The sequence below is a fragment of the Pantherophis guttatus genome, chromosome 2 (assembly GCF_059756535.1).
Source record: "Pantherophis guttatus breed Tessera chromosome 2, ASM5975653v1, whole genome shotgun sequence".
Taxonomy (NCBI): Eukaryota; Metazoa; Chordata; class Lepidosauria; order Squamata; family Colubridae; genus Pantherophis; species Pantherophis guttatus.
In genome coordinates, this window is record NC_142064.1 from 221,811,393 (window position 1) to 221,830,166 (window position 18,774).

Here is an 18,774-nt window from a genome sequence, read left to right on the forward strand (position 1 = left end):
GTAGTATATAGTCTAAGTGCTATTGCTATTGCTATTGAGGAAAGACAATGCTGTCTGCCATTTTTAATAATAGGAGGTTCTTTGTAAGTACGAGTTCTGATTTACAGAACTCAAGTAAGAACTCAACAAATTCAAGTTAAATACAAAATTAGGAATTCAACTTGTTCTTAACCTGAGGGCTGCCTGTATAAATGCAACACTTAATGGAATGGCAATTCTTTTTCTCTTTTCAGATAGTAAAGCTATTGTTGATGGAAATTTGAAGCTAATCCTAGGCTTAGTATGGACCCTTATCCTCCATTATTCAATCTCTATGCCAGTGTGGGAAGATGAAGGAGATGATGATGCCAAGAAACAAACGCCTAAACAGAGACTGTTGGGATGGATTCAGAACAAAATCCCGTATCTCCCAATAACAAACTTCAACCAAAATTGGCAAGATGGAAAAGCACTAGGTGCCTTGGTTGATAGCTGTGCTCCAGGTAAGTCTCCTGTGATTTTTCTTTTTACATCGCATATAGCAATAACTCAGAGCTTTGGACATAAATAACTTTTTTGTAACCTGCACTTGCACTTAGCATTTTGTGGACTGCTAGCTGTGGGAGACGTTGGGTAGAGCTATGTAAACGGAACTGTTTTCTACAGTGTTGGTGTTTGATGTCACAATTTTTTTTAAAAAAAAAGACAGCTTTAGGGTGTACACTACTGTTTTGATTTTTCTGTTCCAAAATAATGGGGAACCATGCTGTTAATGTTTGACAGCTGGGTTCTTTGGGGACTACCAAAAAAATCCCAAACCCTTGAGAGTTGTGTATTTATTTTATTTATTTATCTCTAACCCCCTTTATAATTATTTTTACAAATAATTCAAGGTGGTAAGCATATTCAACATACCTTCCTCCTCCTATTTTCCCCACAAAGACAACCCTATGAAATGGGTTGGGCTGAGAGAGAGTGACTGGCCCAACCTAGCTGATTTTCATGGCTAAGGCTACAATGGAATGAGTTTTCAGAGCTTGTTTTTCAACCATGATGTAAATTATATTCTTACTTAAGAAAACCTTTGTGCTTGATCAGAGTCATAGAAATTAGTGGCTGTACTGGTTGCCATCGGCATCAGTGTTTCTTGAAAAATGCCTAACTTTGGAATCTTTAGACTTGTTATATTGTAAAAGCAATTTCCCCTCCCCCCCTTCCAAGTGGGGTGGATGGGTTTTGGTCTTCACTCTGCACTGAAAGCTTTGGCTGACAATCGCCACTTTCTAATTTAGGATATGGTTGGTGCCACTCAAGTAATTTTTTTTGGCTAAGTGCACATGCTTCTTTAATGACAGAGATTTAACTTTTCCCTAATTCCTATCTTCAGGTCTCTGCCCAGACTGGGAAAATTGGGATCCTAAGAAGCCTGTAAATAATGCTCGTGAAGCTATGCAGCAAGCAGATGATTGGTTAGGTGTCCCTCAGGTATGGAAAAGGGAGCGGCTTCAGTATATCTAAGGAGTAGCCTATAAACTAAACAGCCACATTTGATTAATGTTTAGGAACAACATTATTCACTTGTCAGAATATGGAATGTGACTAATCCAATAATGTGTTTATGCAAGTAATGTACTTCTTGTATGAAATAGAAGTGGCTACTTTGTGAAAGCTTCTTTAGAATGTATTTGAATTTGAAGGCTTCATTTTTCAATATAATAATAATAATAATAATAATAATAATAATCATCATCATCATCATCATCATCATCATAATAATAATAATAATAATAATAATATTTTTTTACAAATAGTACCAATTCCATTTTTAACTGAAAATTCATTTTGTCCCTGTCAAAATTTCAGATTAATTCTGCTCACAAAAAGATTCAGTTACTTCATAGCTTATCAGTGTATAGCAATCAATCTGAATGCCTACAGAGCTGCCCAGTTCTTTTTCTATTGTAAAAATAGAAAAATAGAAAGAAATCTGAGAAAAATGTTTCTTAGTTGGAAATGTTTGCACTGTAATCCAACATGTTTAAATAGCACCTGAATGAGATGGTGTTAAAGTAGATTAAAGAATCTGTATGTTTTTATGTACATTTCAGATCATGCCATTGATAGTTGCTTTTTTCTGGGAGTGATGAGATATCTAAACATATATAGACTTAACATCTATGGGAACCAGCAGAACATTACACTGAACTTCCTCAAATAATGGGTTATTAAAAATGTATAGTAAAACTGGTAACACTTCCTCAATTTTGAATGATAGTAATAGTATCATTTTATAGGTAGATTAGAATCTTATGTACATTTTTGAAAAGGTCATTTCCCTTTATTAATGCATTTAGTTAACCATCGTTCCAAACCTAAGCAAATAGTTAAGGAGCAGGAATGTTGGCAAGGAAGATGAAGGCCCACTTAACACTGTCCTTTAATGGTTTTTTAGGTCATCGCTCCTGAAGAAATCATACATCCTGATGTGGACGAACACTCTGTAATGACTTATTTGTCACAGTTCCCCAAAGCAAAGCTGAAACCAGGTGCTCCTTTGAAACCTAAGCTTAATCCAAAGAAGGCAAGAGCATATGGCAGAGGTAAGGTGCTACGTAATCTGGCTTTGGCCCCTGGACTGGCGTTAATGTATTGTGGTTTGTTTTTTTTTTGGAGCCCTGTTTTGTTTTGTTTGAATTTGTCTGTCTGGTTTTAAGTTTCATTTGTTTTTATAGATTTTTATTTGTTTGTTACACGGTGCAGACACTATTGGAATTGGCAGCTATAATAAATTTAAAATAATAAATAGGCAACACTTGGTATATTTATAACTCTGATGAAAGAGCTAGTTGATTTTTACTACGTAGCCAAACGTCTATATTTCATGTGTTCATTTGGTGCACTGCTAACATTCAGAAATGTGGAAATTGTCCAAAAGGCACTCCTACTTTCATATGAATTCCCCAATCCTGTGAGAACCAGTTCAGCGAGACTATTATTTTTGTATCTATAATGTTTCTTTACACAACATTCTTGAGCAGATTATTGTCTATGTCCCTAGATTTAAGATTATTGTCTAAGTCCCTAGACTTTGTATTCCATCACTGTCAGGTAGATATAACTAGCTTGAAAAAGTAGATGAAAACATGGAGAGAGCTAAGTCATAGATATTATTTGAAGCAAGATCACATCACCGAAGGAATTTTTTTTTAAAGATACCCACATACACAGTTCTGTGTGTATCTTAAAAAGACATGTATAAGTTTGTTTATTGTATATTATAAGCTGTTTGGAGGAACATTTGAATTTTCTAAACAATGGAAAGAATAGTGGACAAAGGTCTCCCTGGAGAAAAACAAGATTTCTTGAGGGTAGACTAATCCAAGACAATGGAAACATGCCTGTGTTTTAAGGAACAAAGCTATCACAATCTGTTGATGTAAGGAGCATGCCCACTTCACACTCAGGAGCCTGAGTGGCGTAGGAGGCTAATGCCTCCTACTAAGGCAGCATTTAACATCCAGCTGCCTGCAATTACTGCGAGTTCAATTCTCACCAGGCTCAAGGTCAACTCAGCCTTCCATCCTTTCTAAGGTGGGTAAAATGAGGACCCAGTTTGTGGGGGCAATAAGCTGACTTTGTATAAAATATATAAAAATATGAAGGCTATTGCTTAACGCATTGTAAGCCGCCCTGAGTCTCTGGAGAAGGGCGGCATATAAAAATAAAATAATAAAAAAAATTATATGGAGGCAGTTTTCAGCAGCTATTCTTGTGCTAGTTACACTCAAGCAAACTTAAATGACATTCATAAAGTTGTCTGCCTTGGTGATTAGTGAGGATAATTTAATTCAGTGTTAATTGTGAGAGTATATCAAGATTTAGTAAATGAATATCTTTACATATAAGCATGGTTTTTTTAAAATGTGTTTACAGGAATTGAACCTCATGGAAATATGGTCAGACAACCTGCCAATTTCACCGTTGATACTATCAGTGCTGGTCAAGGTGAAGTAATGGTTTTCATAGAAGATCCAGAAGGAAACAGAGAAGAGGTGTGCTTATTGAGGGATTTTGGGTAGAATTGCTTCAGATTATTTTCTTGTAATTGGAAAATGATGAACTTGCATGAGTGTATTTATTTAGAATGAGTTTCATGGGACCATAGTTTGACTAAAAGAGTGCATGAATAAGAACTGGGATTCACTCCTTGATATCTGCAGTTCAGGTACTAAGCTATTTATTTATTCAGTTTTTATGTCAATTGTCTGAATTTTTAGAACAGCTACACAGTTAGAATATAGTATATCAAAAACAGAAGAAGGTGCAACAATGAATGTGAAAATTAACTATTAAAATAATGGAAAAAGAGATGTGTTTGGCTGTTCTAAAGGCAGGGAAACTGGAGGCCAAATAGATGTCCCAAATATTTTAATATCTAGACATGTTCATAATGGAAAAGATTTTTTTCAGACAGGTCCTAAGCCATTTAGGGTTTATAATGGGAGAGCTTACACCCTTTGTTGGTAGGCAAAATCATATCTATTTCAATACACTTTTGATGTATAGATTGGTCTGATTGCTAAGGTGAATCTTTACTGATAGATTTCTTTGACATAGGTTTGATTTGCATGTTTGATTATCCTTCTGCTACTTTTATTAGCTTCTCTGAGTGGCATTTTCAATGGAAATTTAGACTGGAGTATGAATCCAGTAAATAAATTTTGCCTTGTCTGTTGCGTTACAAAACAGTATTAGAAACTTCTCTAACTAGAAAATTAAGAGTGGCTTTTTCATGTCATCTTCTATAATGATGCTCTAATGGAGGCCTCTGTTTCAATGGGAGAATTTCTGCTGGTGTTTGTTTGGGATGAAAGACATACAGTGAAGTAAACATTTCTTGTGGAGGAGCATTTTCCAAAGATGCTATTTTAAGCTTAGATACCAGGAAATAATTGCAATTCTTAGTGAAAATATTGAGCTAATGTTCCATTTTAGGCCAAAGTGACACCTGACAATGACAAGAACAAGACATTTGCTGTTCAGTACTTGCCGAAAGTTACAGGTCTTCACAAGGTAAGGCAATTTGAAGACTTTGTATGTAGGGAGGAAAACTACAACTGAGAAATGTTTTTTGTAAATGTATGGTGATTGCAGCAATAGTTATGTTTCACAACAACTCCTCCTTCTGGAATATACATTTGCTACCCTAGCATCTTGATAGTTTGGTCTACCAATTATGAAGCATCTCATGGAAGCAAAACCAAAAACGTTTATCTTATATTTCTGGGGCTTCGTGAAGTTTGACCCAAACAAATTGTAAAGGGTTTTGATTTGTTTAGAGTCACCTCATCCACTATTATTTAAACTATTAAATGTCTTTTCAGCCATGTCTCTAGGTAGTCCTCAATTTACAATTGTAATTGAACCTGGAATTATAGTTGTAAATCATGTGGGTTGTTATGTGGGTCACCAGTGACCATGACTAATTTATGCCCTTTTTTTGGAGCAGTCATTAAGTGAATTATCACAGTAGTTAAGCGAATCCCTTGGTTGTTAAGTGAATCCAGTGTTAACAGTGGGCACTTTTTGATGTAAACTGGAAGGAAATGCCTGTTTCCAGCCAAAAATATGATACGTTACAGTCATGTAACCATATTAGTTTTGATATAGGTTTTACTCAGGGATTTTCAGTGCTTCAGATCCATACCCAAAAATTTGCTTTAGAAGTTATATGGCTGCAAACTGCAACTCTTAATTCATTTTTGAAGACATTGTGTCCCAAGAAAATACACATTTGAGTTAAGGAGACTCTAGCACAGGGGTGTCAAACTCAATTTCATTGAGGGCTGCATCAGGGTTGTGTTTGACCTCAGGGGCCGGAGTGGGTGTGGCCAGAGTTGGCGTGGCCTGCTCGATGTCACTCATGTCAGGGGCACCTGTGGCAGGAACACCCAAGTGCTCTGCCAGCGAAAACGGGCTCCCGAGCTCCGTTTCCGGCTACGACGGCCTCCTGCAATGCTCTGCCAGTGAAAACGGAGCTCAGAAGGGCAGCCTTCCTGAGCTCCGTTTTCGCTGGCAGAGGGTTGCAGGAGGCTGTCGCAGCCAGAAATGGAGTTCGGGAGCTTGTTTTCGCAGGCAGGGCACTATGGGCTGGTCCCTCACAGTTTCCAGGGTGGCCCTACGGGCCAGATCTAAGCACCCCGTGGGCCTTGGGTTTGAGACCCCTGCTCTAGCAGCAGTCCTGGGCTCATTTCAAAGCCCCATGCTGATGCTTCCTTAACTCTATTTTCCTCTCAGTGGTGACTTTTTCTACTGACAATAATCACCTTCCAGAGGCATCGTTTTCATTACCTTTCTAAAATACAGGAGAATGGGCACCAGGCAAACCTTGGGGATGGGGATGAAGTCTTTTCTAAGAAAAGGCTCCTTAACACAGAAACACTGTCTACATCCCCTTGAATGGCATGGACTTTAAACATGTCTTTTTAAGATAAGCAATTTGGATGAGCTGGTTATAGAAAGAAATGGCTTTGGAGATACTTCAATGCTGTGTGACCACAGCAACTTTCATTGGCCAGGAGATGGTCTGTCACATTTTGCATCAGTTGCCAAACGCATTGCAGTAGTCTATTATATCTAATGTGAACATTCTTTTTTTTTTTTTAGGTTACAGTTCTGTTTGCTGGCCAGCATATTTCAAAGAGTCCATTTGAAGTAGATGTTGATAAAGCCCAGGGAGATGCCAGTAAAGTAACAGCCAAAGGTCCAGGCTTGGAAACAACAGGAAATATAGCTAATAAGCCTACTTATTTTGACATCTACACAGCAGGTGAGGTGTATTAAACAAATTTGTAGGAATATTTTAAAATTGTGTATAATGACATATTGTAATAAGCTGTAGCAAACTGAAATGGCTTGATATCTGAACCCTTCAGTTGCACATTTGAAGATGAAGCAACTAAGATTTTTGTAGAAATTAAAATTTTGTTTAACAATTAGATAAGGTTAATAAGACTATTTCACTGTTTCTTTAATATAGTGACATTGAAAACTATAGTTTGGGAGAACATATGAACAGGCCTTTAGAGGTCATGGATTCTGCAGTCTACTTTAGATTAAACCTTTGTGTTCAAAAATCTTTCCTCAGAAAATCACAGATGAAAGATTTTCCAATTTCAGCAAAAAAAGTTCACAGAAGTTTTCCAGTCTTTTATTAAAGTTTTTATTGTTTTATCCAATCTGACCATTTCTATTAATTCTGCCATATTTACAATTTATTTGTAGTAAGCATTTTGAATTGGTGTTCTTTTTGAATTGCATCAGTCATCGTTGACTTGGCTAATGTTTCTCCACAGTCTGCTAGATGATGAAGTAACTAGGTGTGGCGTTTTGTTGCTGATGAACTTTGCATGGAAACTTAATTTGTAGTTATCTTTACTTTGCTAAAGATACCAAAGATTTCCCAATCAGGATGCACGTCTTAGGCCATGTTGCAGAAGAAACATTTGCTGCTTTTGACCTAAATGATTTTAGAAATACCTAGTTGGAAAAAAAAACTAGTTTTTTTTAAATTCTAGCTTTTTTTTGTCTCAGATATTAGGGTTGTAGAAAGCATCTTTCAACTTTGCCAATTTGATTTTTATTTTCAGATTTTATGGCTTCAGTCAAATACATTATGTTGAATATTTGCAATAAATTGGATGCCCCTGAAAGCGAAATTATATCATATTAAAATCCTATTAATCCTGTATAACTTTCATCCTCCTTACTAATTGATTTTTTAATATTATGATGCATTTCCCTTGTCTCCCCTATATAATAGGCCTCTAGCTATATGGTTAATTATGGAAGCTACATTTTGAGCTTATCTCTTCTGTCTTCTAGGTGCTGGTGTTGGTGATATAGGCGTAGAGGTTGAAGATCCTCAAGGAACAAACATTGCTGAGGTTATGGTAGAAGACAAAGGAAATCAAGTTCACCGCTGTGTTTATAAGCCTCTTCAAGCTGGTCCTCACACTGTAAAAGTAGTATTTGCTGGAGAGCATGTTCCAAAGAGTCCTTGGGGTATTCTTGTTGGTGAAGGTATGTTTTAGAGATGGATGAAATATTATATGCATATTCATATTGGCATTTAAATGAATACAGATTTTTTTTAAAAAAAAAAAATTACAAATGCAAGCTAATTTTTAAAAAAATATCAACCTTCTGGCTTGGTGAAGAGTGATTAAATTATTCCTTGAAAACTCTTTACTAACTAAATATAATTGATCTGCCATTCTAAATGGTCCTGTTTTTCTTTCTGGCACTTCTCCAGTAGAGTACCTTCTTGCTATATTTCTTAAACCCGCTATATTTTCTTTATTTTTGTATCATAACTCTTTTTTTCCCTTCTGAAATGATACTGGCTTTCTATTCCATCCTTGCCTACTCCTGTGCTTTCAGACCTCTGCTTACTTCTCCTGAGCCACTCTCAATTTGTGGGAAGTTGGACTTCACTGCTATTGACTTCCTAGTTGAGCAAGCTCTTGTCGGTAAGATGTGTTCAGGGTGACCATGTATGTGTTGCCTTTTTTATCCCTGGAAATCTATTCTGTAAATTTGCAATTTAATTAAATGCTTCAGAATGTTGCAAGCAATTTCTCAGATTAGGGAGATTCTTGCAAGCAGTCTTCAAGAGGTTGGACTGCCTTACTGCAAATAGCTAACTTGGTTGTAGGAGACTTGAAAATAGAAAATTATCAATTGGATTTAAGCTTTAGCTTGCTGTTCATATTTTCATTCTGCTACAGTGAGCAAACAGGCAAAGAACAGCTAATGCATATAGAAAAAAACGTTTAGGAAAAGTGAGATGCTATACATGCATGGTCAGAGTAGTTGCTGTGGAGTATATGCGAATACCTTCAAAGAAAAAGTGGCTGATTGCAGAAAGATATGTACTGAATGGGCTATTGCAAGATGCCTGGGGTATGTTTAGAAAAGCTGCAATATCACGATTAGACAAATGATGATAGGTAGGTTCTTAACTTAAGCCAGGGAGAAGCAATATAGTGTCTGCCAAATACTTTGTCTCTTGATTTTTTTTAATTCTTTAAATAAAAACAATAAGAACAAATAAATGGAAAATTAGCATATTCTTCAAGCAGCGAGTCAGCTTATAGCTGTGACGTTTTAAGGCATTCTTGCAAAAAATAAAAGCAGCTAATAGCTGCAGCAAAGTTCTATGTTTAGAATTGTGCACACTTAGGAAAAAGTAATTTGGAGTATCAGAGGATATCTTGATATGATTAACTATGCACCACTCATAACATTTACTAGACAGGCCTTCCCCATGGGACTGCTTTGTTAGAACCTCCATCATATGTCCTCAACATTTTAAATGTTTCCTCTGCCACAAAATGCCCCTGGCTTGATCTTTTCTAAACTGCCTTCTATCCCCCCTAAAGTTTCTGTCTATTAATTATTCCAATATATCTAGTAATATTTGAAAACCACTTGCATGTTTCTTTCCCGCTATATTAGAATTTCCTGTTCCAAGCACATCTCTGTGGTGGGCTTGCCTGGATTATTTGGTTAATTTCTATGGAACTCTTCTACTATATTGTGCTTTCTGTCTCCTATTCTTCCTTTCCTCTTTCAAAACACTTGAAACTGATTCTGAAAATTTGCTTAAGCTAGAAAGCTTCATGCTTTTAAAATTGGAACTTTAGAAATGGGAGCATTTGATTGCCTTTTACTGTTTCAAATACATAGCTGTTTTATTGCAACCATTGACAAAAGGCTTATTAATATTCAGTATATTTGTATGTGTACAAAGTAAAGACTTTAACCAAGAACAGGCTTCTTAAGACTACAAAATGGTATTCAGGTTTTGCATTTCATGTAATGTCTTATCCATCTTAAAGGAAGCCAAGAGAAGCTGTTCCAGCCTGGCTTGGTTAAATTAAATATCTTTAGGAATCAAAGACTGCATTCATGTCTGTCTGCAATTTGCTTGTAGCCTGCAATCCAAATGCCTGCCGTGCCAGTGGTAGGGGCCTCCAACCCAAAGGAGTTAGGATCAGAGAAACTGCAGACTTCAAGGTTGATACTAAAGCCGCAGGGAGTGGAGATATCCATGTGGCAATAAAAGGACCAAGTAAGTGTTGAACTTTTCTTTCTTTTTTTTGCATTGCTTTGCGCCGTGATATGAGTCTTTTGCAAATAACTCCAATCAGCCGCTGATTCTGCTATCTGGATGTTGACTTTGCTTCTCAAGAGAACTCTAGAAGTGAAAAAGAGCTCCACTTTTCACTGAGATATTTATTTAATATGTGGATAGAAGCAGGAAAACACAAATTTGACTTAAAATAACATATTATTTACATGTTCATATAGAATTAACTTGAACTACATAACCCGCTATGTAAGCTTTGTAAGCTTTGATATGGAATCATATATTTGATGAGGCTCTTGGCCAAAATGTCTATGCAGGAAAATCCTTATTCGATGACAAGACTAAACTTGTAGGAAAACGTAACTTGAAAAAAACCAAAATACTAGTAACACTGATATACAAAATGGACAGAATAGACTTTCAGCCAAAGTTCAATTCTCCAGTTTATAGGAGAGAAGAAGCTACTTTCTATCTCCAACTTGAGATTTCCTCTGTGTGTGTGTGTGTGTGTGTGTGTGTAGACCAAATCACACTACATGAATCAACTTTTGGTGGAGTTACTCAACCTTTTTGAAAGAGATACCGGTATCTTATGGAAAAGTTGATAACCTACAAGGTTAATTTCAGATAGGAACATTAACAGAAGAGATTTGCATAACAAGCCTGGCTTGCTATATTTGGCCAACCTTTTTAACTAGTCTTGAAATAGTTTACATATGTCGAATGCAACTGGTGTGATCATATCAGGTTTTCAAAGCAGTCATTTTTTTCCTATATGTCTATAGACTGATAATAAAAAATAACTCGGAACATTACACTTTACATATTCCCTGGAGTGGAAAGCCACAAACAAACTAGGGTCTTTTAATTGAGACATCATGATTTTTTTTATTCTTCAATTTAACAAAACTACGTCAGTGTGGAAATTGCAATGAACTGAAAGATCATCTATGTGGCAGTCAGCTCTTCAATTTTGGGAACATAGCCTGGTTTGAAAGGGATTTCTGGCCTCCAAATTAAACAAATGGAGTTCAATTTCATACAAATCAATATGGATTTTGGGGAGCCTTTGATAAAATGAGTTGTAATATTTACACAATACTGCTTGAGCATTGGCTAGAAAATGTTGCCAACTGTGCAATAGTGAAGACAATAGGCTTGTATCAACAAACTTTAGAATATTTAGACTCTCAAGAAATCTAAATCAAGTAGGCATTCCCCAAATATTTGTGGTCATGAGGTCTGACAAATCTTAAGCTTTCCTTGTTTTCACATATGACATGCATAATGTTGCAGACTAAGGAATAACATAGGGAAATGAATTAAGCATGGTAACGTAACACTTTTACTCATCACATTCTTCTGGAAATGTTTATGCTGTCTTTATTACATGACATGGGGTAGTTTCTCCCCTTTGCAACACTTTTTGGATGAGAAGAAAAAATGACTTCATTTTTGGCAATTGATCTTGAAACATACAATTACCTATATCTAGAGAATATAGGCTGGAGTTATTAAAGACTAATGCTAAATTAATGATATTTTTCAGAAGGCTTGGAAGAACTTGTAAAACAAAAGGAATTCATGGATGGAATATATGCATTTGAATACTACCCAGTAAACCCAGGGAAATACATTGTCACAATTTCTTGGGGAGGTCACAACATCCCAAAAAGGTGAGTTGAAACATTTCATATGTTGTAATTGAAAGTGATTCCATAGTAAATTATTTTGAAATCTTGCGAGTTGGAAATACATTGACTTGGTAACAGTTTCAGTTTTAGTTCTTAGCTTTACTGTGGGATAAAGGAATATCCTGTCTTTCCAGTCTAACCTAAATTTAGTAATAGGTACTAAGAAACAAGTAAAAAAAGACAAGACTTTGGAGCAGGAAGACATTTAGCACATCAAATTCCCAATTTAATTTTGTGTTCTCCCTTTTCTTGAAAATACTGTGTCCACATGGTTTTCTTTGATGTTTCATCTTAACTCTCCTGTGAGGTGACTTAGGTATGGAATTAGATTTTTGCTTTAAATTGTTTGGTAAGCTTTTTGGTTGTTTCTGAAACTTCATAGCTCCAATCTGTTACTGACCGTTCTCTCTCAATAAACAGATGTGAATTAAATATATGTGTGCCCATGTTGTTGCCTCTTCATTTTTCCTAATTTGACTTTCTTCTCCTAGCCCATTTGAAGTGCAAGTCGGTTCTGAACCTGGTCCTCAGAAAGTAAGAGCTTGGGGGCCAGGCCTTTATGAAGGAGTTGTTGGTAAATCAGCAGACTTCATTGTAGAATCCATTGGTCCGGAAGTTGGATCCCTAGGTAATAACCTGGCTCATTACACTGCTTTCTTCCAAAACAGATGTTACATGATAGATGGTGTCTAATTATTTCAATAGTAAGAATTTCCTGTTGTTGAACTAATGGGTTGAATCTTATCTTCTAACTATATTTAAATGGAATTGGCTTTGTACAGTACTTTTGATGTCAATTATAGGTCTATACCCTACTCTCATCTGAAAGAGATTAGCAGTAAATAATGACCAATCATTTTTTTCTTCAGGGTTATCAAGATAATAACATGATTAGCCTTGCCTTGAAACAGAGTCTAGTATTATAAAAGTACGGTAGGAAAGAACATCCTAACAAAAATCTTAGGAGATGTTAATGCTTAGATCTGTGGATTACAGGTATGGAACTACACTGCAGTGCATGAATTAAATGAATTCACATTAAACTATGGCTTGTTGACTTAGCCAAAGTGTCTGGGATCTGACAAAATGCAAAACAATAAATGATGGCTTATAAACTACAATGTTCTGTTCAGACATCACACAAAACCTAAGATAAGCAAACTGTTATCACTAGGTACAATCTGTTATCCCAGCTATTGAGGTCTTGTAGACATTAGCTGAAACAAAAACTTTGAGAGATTGCTGTTGTAGATGGGGAAATAGGTTTTGAACAGATATAATCAAGCTCACATATTTGGTTAGACCGGGTTTATATATTATTCTAAAATATGGCATTTTCTTAGCTATGATTAATGAATTGTATGAGCCTAACCAGCTATTGCTTATTCAGCAGTCTCTTGTTAATGACATTGCAGCTTAATACCCAGCCTTAAAAATCCTAAATTTGAGTGCCTCTAACAACTGCTAAAATCTTTTTTTCAGGCTTTGCTATTGAAGGCCCATCGCAAGCAAAAATTGAATGTGATGATCAGAATGATGGCTCATGTGATGTGAAATATTGGCCTAAAGAGCCTGGTGAATATGCTGTTCACATTATGTGTGATGATGAAGACATCAAAGATAGCCCTTACATGGCTTACATCCATCCAGCATCTTTAGATTTCAACCCTGACAAGGCAAGGATACAAAGAGATGATGATGATTCTGCCCTTTTTATATATCATTCAAGGCAGCGAATATTATTTACCTAATAAACCTGCCTCCTGTGAGTTGGGCTGGGCTGAGAGTGAGTGACACACCCAAAGTCACACAGCCAGAACTCAGTTTTTCTTTTGAAAAAGTTTAAAAATTGTAAGAATTTGGTAGCTTTGGGGATTGGAGGTATTTCATCAGATTAGGCCTGAGGCCTGAGTAGTTTACTAATCACTGTATTGTTAAATTCAGGATTGGGTCTTTTAAATAAGGACAATCTATCTTACATGCTAAATGAAGAATCATCTCATAATATTTCTTTTTTAAAAAAAATTCTTTGTTTCTGCCTCTCCTTGGCCAGTATGTGAATAATAGGTACCAGCCTCTGTTCCAGGTTAACTTTAGAAATGTAATTCTTGAGAAACTTATTTGATGGAAGAATGTATAAATAGAAATGCATGTTGCGTATGCTTCATTTGCATTGTAAGTTGCTCCCTTGAGCATTTAATAAAAGCATATTTATTTTTAATACTTAAGTCAATCAGACAAGCTTTAAGACTGGATGTGAAGAGCAAACTTGGGACAATGCAGTGTTAGTAGTATAAAGGACTATAAAGGCATCTTGGCCTATTCTCTCACCTTATATCTTGCTAATCTTTTTCTAGGTAAAAGCTTATGGCCAAGGGCTTGAAAAAACTGGCTGCATTGTGAACAATCCGGCAGACTTTGTAGTTGATACAAAGGAAGCTGGGAATGCTCCTCTGAAGATATATGCACAAGTAAGGCCAAAGATCCAAGCAGCATTCACTCCTAATCCATGTAGTGTTATCCATTTAGGCATCTTGAATTATAAGCACAAATTCTTGGCAATATTCATAAGTTTCTTCTTAAATGTAGTGGGGCTGTAATGTTTAAAGAGTACATCATAAGGGCCTACCCCATCTCTATATTTGAAAATATTTGATTTGGCACACATCTTTATTACAATGATGTGAGTTTTCTGTCACCTCACTGAGGACCAATTTGCACCTCAATCAAGGTAATATAAACCACTTGCTAAGTACTGTCGGTGGTGGTGTTGACGCCACTTAGGCAATGATTGGCAGCAATCCCTGCCGCCTGGAACAGGCTGAAAACGAGATGTGCAGAGGCAGAAAATGGGATGTGCAGAGGTGGCGATGGGCGACAATGGCAATGGGCGATGGCAGTCCCCGCAGCCTGGAACAGCTGATTGGCGGTATTCGATCCAGCCGCCAATCAGCTGCTCGTGCTAAATCAGGCTGTGCTGAAGCTGAGCAGGCTTTTTGCTGCAAGGAGGCAAATTGCTAGGAGGCAGAGGCCAAAGGGTGGGGGCTTGCGAGTGGGCGGGGCTTTGGCAATATTCGCTCTATAAGACGCACAGACATTTCCACCCAATTTTTTTTGGGGGGGGGGAATGCATCTTATAGACCGAAAAATACGGTAACTAAAATTCATTGATTAAAAGTACACTGACTGATAATTTTTATTTGATGGTCTAATGAAGAGGAAGCATGAAGAACTTGCTATATTGAGGATAGAGTGAGTTACAGCAGTTCTTCATGATTTTGCTTCATTATTGAAGGTGGAGGAGATAAGTGAACTCTTTCACCACCTGCTTTTTCAGTACATAAGTGGCAGTGTGTGTTTGGCATGCAATCTACATCTTATTTCTAAATGGAAAGAAAATAATAGACTGGAAATAAAGTTCAATATGCTACCATCTTCTGCCTTTCAATTTAGAAATACTTTCAGGATAGGTAATAACAATTGAACGTGAAGTAGTGAGCATAATGAAAATAGAAGTCAAGATCCTTTCCATAAGCTCTAGAGAACTGATCTCAGTGCTTCACTCTCCTGGAGTCACTTCCACAGGGTGGTTAGTGGTATTTGATCATAGTGGGGAAGAGATAATCCAGCTGCAGCAGAACGAGCACAAATATATGGAAAACAGAAGTTCCATAAAAGGAAGGCCTAAGTTTACTGATTAAGTTAAACTGTGTATCTGCCACCCTTTGCATGACTATATGTACAACTAATGTTAAAACTCAGTTCATTTTTAGCAGCTTTAATGGAACGCAAGCTGGCTTTCCCCTTTTTTAGGATGCTGATGGAAATCCTATTGATATTCAAACAAGGAGCAAGCCTGATGGCATCTATGCCTGTTCTTACATTCCAACAAAACCTATCAAGCATACCATTGCTGTTACTTGGGGAGGAGCAAATGTCCCTAACAGTCCTTGCAGAGTAAGTAGCAAAGTGCTTAAATATCTCTAGCTGCTTGTTTTCCAATTGCAATGTGCTTCCTGATACATTTTGCAAGATTAGATTCTTACTTGAAAGCAAAAGCTGAATCCTATTCCTTTAAAGTCATTTTTATTCATCACGTTTTTAAAAAAAGGTGAAAAGAAAAAAAATGATGCCAAGATAGTAAGAGGACAAAGTAGCTAGAGTTGTACAGTTAGTTCCCAGTATATCATTAATGAAAAATTAACCATAAAATTACATTATTTTTAACAATAAAGAAAAAGATTTTTGAGATCTTTTTGAATCTCTGAACTGAGTGTCAAGGTCCACTATTTTATCATTTAAAAACATCATTTAAAAAAATGCTAAAATATAATAAATATTCCACCTTCTAATTTTTCCTTTGTTGTACTCTGATACTCAATATTTATAAACATTTAGCATTTTTATGTATTTCTGAATAAATCTTAGTCTTACTCTTATTCTAAAATGAGATTAGGAATACCCAGATTAGGAGTGGGAAAATTGGATTAAGATGAAGAAATTGGTTTTGGACCAGTGTTCTTTTAATTTCTCTTTGGGCTCACATGGGCTCCTCAGAGGTTTCCAGTTGGCCACTATGAAAACTAAATAATAACTAATTAGGCCCTAGTCTTTCCTGTGTGACTGAGGTGTTGGATTGGGGCCAGAAAGATCTAGGGTCCACCCTCAGTCCATTCCCAGAAGATTGTTGGAAAAAAAGATGCATGCCCGCTTGAGTTCTTAGAGAAAAGATTCAACAAATACATTAAACCACATGTTGAATGTCAGTAGAAGAAACTTAAAAAGATTGTCTGACTAATATTGAATATTATAAAGTGCTTAATCTGTATTTATTAAGTTCACATTTTGAAAATATATGCCACCTAGGTCCAGATAGGACAAGGCAGTCATCCTCAGAAGGTGAAAGTTACCGGACCAGGGGTGGCAAGAAATGGTCTGAAAGCTAACGAACCTACTCATTTCACTGTGGACTGTACAGAAGCAGGCGAAGGTAAAAACAGATTGGTATAGCAAATTGCTGAGTAGTGACCCCCTCCCACCCTTCTCAGTAATCCTGTTAGAAAATTAAGCTGAAATGCTGTTAAAAAAGAATGCTTGCTTCCCACAATGTTGCTTTTAGGTGGATGTGCTTTCTCATTCTAGTGGCTGATAGAAACAGTGTATTTTAAGGAAGAAATATTTAAGCAGCAAAGGGGGGACAATTATCAATACAATTTCTAGTGAATTGTTTCTTTCCAGGTGATGTGAGTGTGGGCATCAAGTGTGATGCTCATGTAATAAACGAAGAAGAGCAAGATATTGATTTTGGCATCATTCACAATGCTAATGATACATTTACCGTGAAATACAACCCGCCTGCAGCTGGGCGCTATACTGTTAAAGTGCTGTTTGCTGGAGAGGTATGTAATTATCTGATAAGGCTTTTGATGCCAACCCTTATTTCTAGTCCCTAAAATATCACAGATGTTTGGTTTCTAATACTGGGTATAAGACTAAAACCATCTGGATAGGGAAAGTTGGGTTAGTGGTTGTATTGTATTGCAATCGTACCATGAATGAGGGCAAATATACATGTCCAAGGATAATGTTTCAGGATCCAATCTGAGTTGGTGATCAGGATCAGAGATTTAGTCCTAAAAACTTTCGGACTTGTGCTGGAGCTCATCCTTAGGGAACTTTTCTCTCTCCAAAATGTGTGCCCACAATCTGGAGAGAGAGATGTTCCCCGAGGATGGCCTCCAGCACAAGTCCGAAAGCTTGCAAGACACTGGTTCTAGATTGGCTCCCATCAGTTGTTGAAGTATCTGTATATGGTAGTAAGTGATATATTTAATATGTATTTAATTCTCCTACTTTAGTTGCAGCATATAGAATAGCTTACAACACTGAAAATATACACAAATATGTCATGTCTTAATAAAAACATGTACTTGGGGCAGATTGACAGAAGTAATCTAATAAAAATTGGCCTTAGTTCTAATGTATACAACTACAGTGACTTTTATTTAATTTAATTGATATAATAAACTTGGATGGCTTTAAGATTAAATAGGACAAAAATTGCTGTCTAAGCTTCTAGAAAAAATGCTGTAGTAGAAGACTAGTTTATTTTGTTCTCCTGGATATTCAGAAATGTGCTACAAACAAATATTTTCATTTTTGGACATTTTGTTGAAAAGCTATTACATTTAATGACAAGTTTTTTGTTTGTTTGTCTTAAGGAAATTCCTACAAGTCCTTTCAGAGTGAAAGTGGAACCATCACATGATGCAAGCAAGGTGAAAACTGAAGGGCCTGGACTAGGTAAAACAGGTAAGATTTCTGCTTGATTATTAGGCAACTATTTAATTGGCTATTTGTTGGTTGCAGTCATAGTAAAAAACAACAACTATTCCTGGTCAAGGCCCGTAAATGCATGTTAAATAAGTAAATCTGGAGTATGAAAAATTAAATTTGATATTTGTAAGATTCTATCCAAAAACGGTTTGTAGAACATGTCTAGGTAATGAATTTCATTCCTTTATCTATCTAGGTGTGGAAAATGGAAAGCCCACGCACTTCACTGTGTTCACAAAAGGTGCTGGGAAAGCCCCTCTGGATGTCCAGTTCAATGGACCAATGGAAGGAGATGCTGTCAAAGATTTGGACTTCATTGACAACTATGATTATTCCCACACTGTAAAATACACTCCTGTACAGCAGGTAAATTCTCCCACGAAAGGATAGAAATGTGGTGTACAGTTCTTTAAGTCTAGAAATCGGAGGCAGTTATCATTGCAAATAAAATGTGTCAGTGTTCTGCAATAATTCCAGATCTTGTTTTGTACACAGCAAGTCTCTAACACATATGTATTTTTATTAAACAATGCTCTGAAAGCTGTTTAATACATTTTAAACTCGGAATCCAGCTAAATGTTGTTTATAGGCATTTAAGTCATAGTTTCCGAT

At 36.4% G+C, this 18,774-nt stretch overlaps 1 protein-coding gene across 4 annotated transcripts in view; it reads left to right on the top strand.

Moving 5' to 3' along the window:
* The window catches only part of FLNB (filamin B), an 82,255-nt gene that overhangs the window by 27,303 nt on the left and 36,178 nt on the right, over window positions 1-18,774 (top strand). For all 4 annotated transcript variants that reach the window (XM_034436389.3, XM_034436398.3, XM_034436403.3 and 1 more), the window contains exons 2-18: window positions 234-482; window positions 1,367-1,464; window positions 2,432-2,579; window positions 3,913-4,031; window positions 4,975-5,052; window positions 6,646-6,808; window positions 7,864-8,061; window positions 9,977-10,114; window positions 11,682-11,808; window positions 12,318-12,454; window positions 13,309-13,502; window positions 14,184-14,297; window positions 15,640-15,783; window positions 16,693-16,816; window positions 17,065-17,225; window positions 18,048-18,138; window positions 18,359-18,528. In XM_034436389.3, the coding sequence (XP_034292280.3) occupies window positions 234-482; window positions 1,367-1,464; window positions 2,432-2,579; window positions 3,913-4,031; window positions 4,975-5,052; window positions 6,646-6,808; window positions 7,864-8,061; window positions 9,977-10,114; window positions 11,682-11,808; window positions 12,318-12,454; window positions 13,309-13,502; window positions 14,184-14,297; window positions 15,640-15,783; window positions 16,693-16,816; window positions 17,065-17,225; window positions 18,048-18,138; window positions 18,359-18,528 (2,453 nt within the window). The remainder of the gene's footprint in view (window positions 1-233; window positions 483-1,366; window positions 1,465-2,431; window positions 2,580-3,912; window positions 4,032-4,974; window positions 5,053-6,645; window positions 6,809-7,863; window positions 8,062-9,976; window positions 10,115-11,681; window positions 11,809-12,317; window positions 12,455-13,308; window positions 13,503-14,183; window positions 14,298-15,639; window positions 15,784-16,692; window positions 16,817-17,064; window positions 17,226-18,047; window positions 18,139-18,358; window positions 18,529-18,774) is intronic.